The sequence below is a fragment of the Sphaeroforma arctica genome (assembly GCF_001186125.1).
Source record: "Sphaeroforma arctica JP610 unplaced genomic scaffold supercont1.2622, whole genome shotgun sequence".
NCBI classification, from domain to species: domain Eukaryota; class Ichthyosporea; order Ichthyophonida; genus Sphaeroforma; species Sphaeroforma arctica.
In genome coordinates this window covers 3,273-5,496 of record NW_014037936.1, presented here as the reverse complement: position 1 = coordinate 5,496, position 2,224 = coordinate 3,273, and the positions used below count along the sequence as shown (strand labels likewise).

Sequence of the window (2,224 nt, the reverse complement as noted above, 5' to 3'; positions counted from 1 at the left end):
TATATATATGTATGTATATATATATGTATATGTACATATTGAATATATATACCTATACATATCTACATATATGCCGATTACGGATATTAGAAAAAAAGTTCGTTTAAAGTCTAATATTGATGTGCACATGTGAGTGCGATTAATTCAAATTGTACTGTTTATTTAGCTATGTTATCTATCCTGCTCAAGGCTATGATGAGAATATATGCCAGTTTGATAATTTAGATTATGACATGTTCTATTAAAAATGAACTTAGAAGAAGTTGGCCCACACACTGATGCACATGGCAACTACTCCGAAGATGCCGAATGGTATGCAGAGGATACGGAGAAGTGACATACCGTCCTCCTCGAACATCTTCCAATAAATTGCAGCCGGGAGTGTGAAACTCAGATTGACCGTTCCTATGGCTCCGGTGATAGACAGCAACATGTTGATATCAATTTGAAAGTACGCAAATGCGAAGGCAACAATATTCAAGATAATTGCCATGATGTAAAACATGATGTTTCCACTTTTGGTGCTGCTGTCCGTAAGAGCAATCCCCTGTTCTTTCTTGCCGCACATGACGACAACGGTTCCGCAAGCATGAATTATGGAGTCGCGAGATGCGTGAAACAGCAAGGGATAAGACACCGTTACTACGAAAGCCGTACCGAGACGAGCAATGGACGCGGGTACCGAAATGGGGTACGAATCAAGAATATTGGATCCGACATTTGCGCCATAAGTAAAGTAGCCACATATGGAGATGATCACATACAGGGCCGTGACAAGGGAGATGGTACAGCCAGCGGATATGTCCATGCGCTTCGTGGTCTGGCGGTCCATCGCGTTATAAATGTTGAAGAGAACTGGGCCTACACAGAATCCGAGCACGAAAACAGGGAAGGCACGCATTATCGCACCGAAATCCCACATAACTGCCTCGACATCGCCATCTTGACAGTTAATTGACTTTCCCTCACAAGGATCGAAGATATTTACACTATAGGCGAACACAACAAATGCGGTCCACAGTACACAGATTACAGCCGCCATCGATGTATAAGCAAGGAACCAGAGTGACTTGAGCATAGACAGGGGTGCAGCAAAGCAACCCCAGCAGATTAGCAGCCAGAACCATGTCTGTAGGTAGAAGACGTCAGCACTGACATCGTCACCAATGAATGCTCGCATCACATCGGGGAGAATGCCCGACGCAATCGTCATGTATATAACTGCTACTGCCCATAGTGTAAAGAATACAAGCAAATCGGCCACGAGAACTAACCACGGATACGACTGACGACAGGCATCGCCAAAAGATGTTTTCCTACCTCCCATGCGATCTGCTATAATATTGAGCAGGTGTAGCCCGAACATTGTCAGAGTAGCGCCAAAAAACATGATCACAAGCGCAAGGACCCACCCGACTTGTGCAGTGGAATATGGAATGGACAGAATCCCGGATCCGATAATGGTGTTAGTCATATTCATGACAGTTCCAAGTATACCCGATCCGTGTGTGATCTCTGTATTCAACGCGTCAGCACCGGCTGACTGAATCGATAAGGTGTCACCGTTTACATCCTGCGGCTTGGATTTGTTCGATTCTAACTTGACCTGAGACTCGTCAATTTCGATGTTTGTCACAGCCATGATGCAGGTGTGAAAAACTTTTATGAATGGAATATTTATTGTGTGCGACAAGTGTTGTCCGTCACCTTGCTTTTATAGCAGCATATCAAGGTAAGGCGCGCGCAGGGGACCAGGCCGTTCAGGGCCAGGTAAAGCAGGATTCAACACGTATTTATTACGTAAATATACGTCTAGTTGTCAACCTGGTGGGCCCTGGCCCACCAAGCTGACAGTCTGACAGGCTGACACCTTATATTTCTGATATTCACACTATACAATACACAACAAGGAGGAGTGTATTTAGTATTTACAATACATATTTGGGCTGTGAGGGCGTTTGTTTTTTCTTTTCTTTTCAAAAAAACAATTCAAATACTATTCAAAGGCAGGCAGTGTGCCAGGCTGCGAGCCTGCCAGGCACAGTGCTTTTATTTATTTATTTGTTCATAGTACAAAACAACCCGAAAAAATATTATACTTATTTATATAGATTATATAGAGTACTCGCTACTCAGTAAATAGAAACTGATTATTTGAAACACAGAAAAAATGATAAACACAATATTACAAATGTTCTATTTATCTCTGAGAAAGTAGACACTG

General features: G+C 42.7%; 1 protein-coding gene across 1 annotated transcript; it reads right to left on the bottom strand.

Moving 5' to 3' along the window:
* Positions 1-151: 151 nt before the first annotated feature.
* Positions 152-1,667, bottom strand: SARC_12821 (hypothetical protein). The gene has a single exon (XM_014293065.1). The coding sequence runs from the start codon at positions 1,640-1,642 to the stop codon at positions 254-256; it is 1,389 nt and encodes a 462-aa protein (XP_014148540.1). The 5' UTR covers positions 1,643-1,667; the 3' UTR covers positions 152-253.
* Positions 1,668-2,224: the final 557 nt, after the last annotated feature.

Bases quoted from the DNA above. Each gene is read 5' to 3' on its own strand.
- SARC_12821 (XM_014293065.1), bottom strand. From the start codon at position 1,642: ATGGCTGTGACAAACATCGAAATTGACGAGTCTCAGGTCAAGTTAGAA.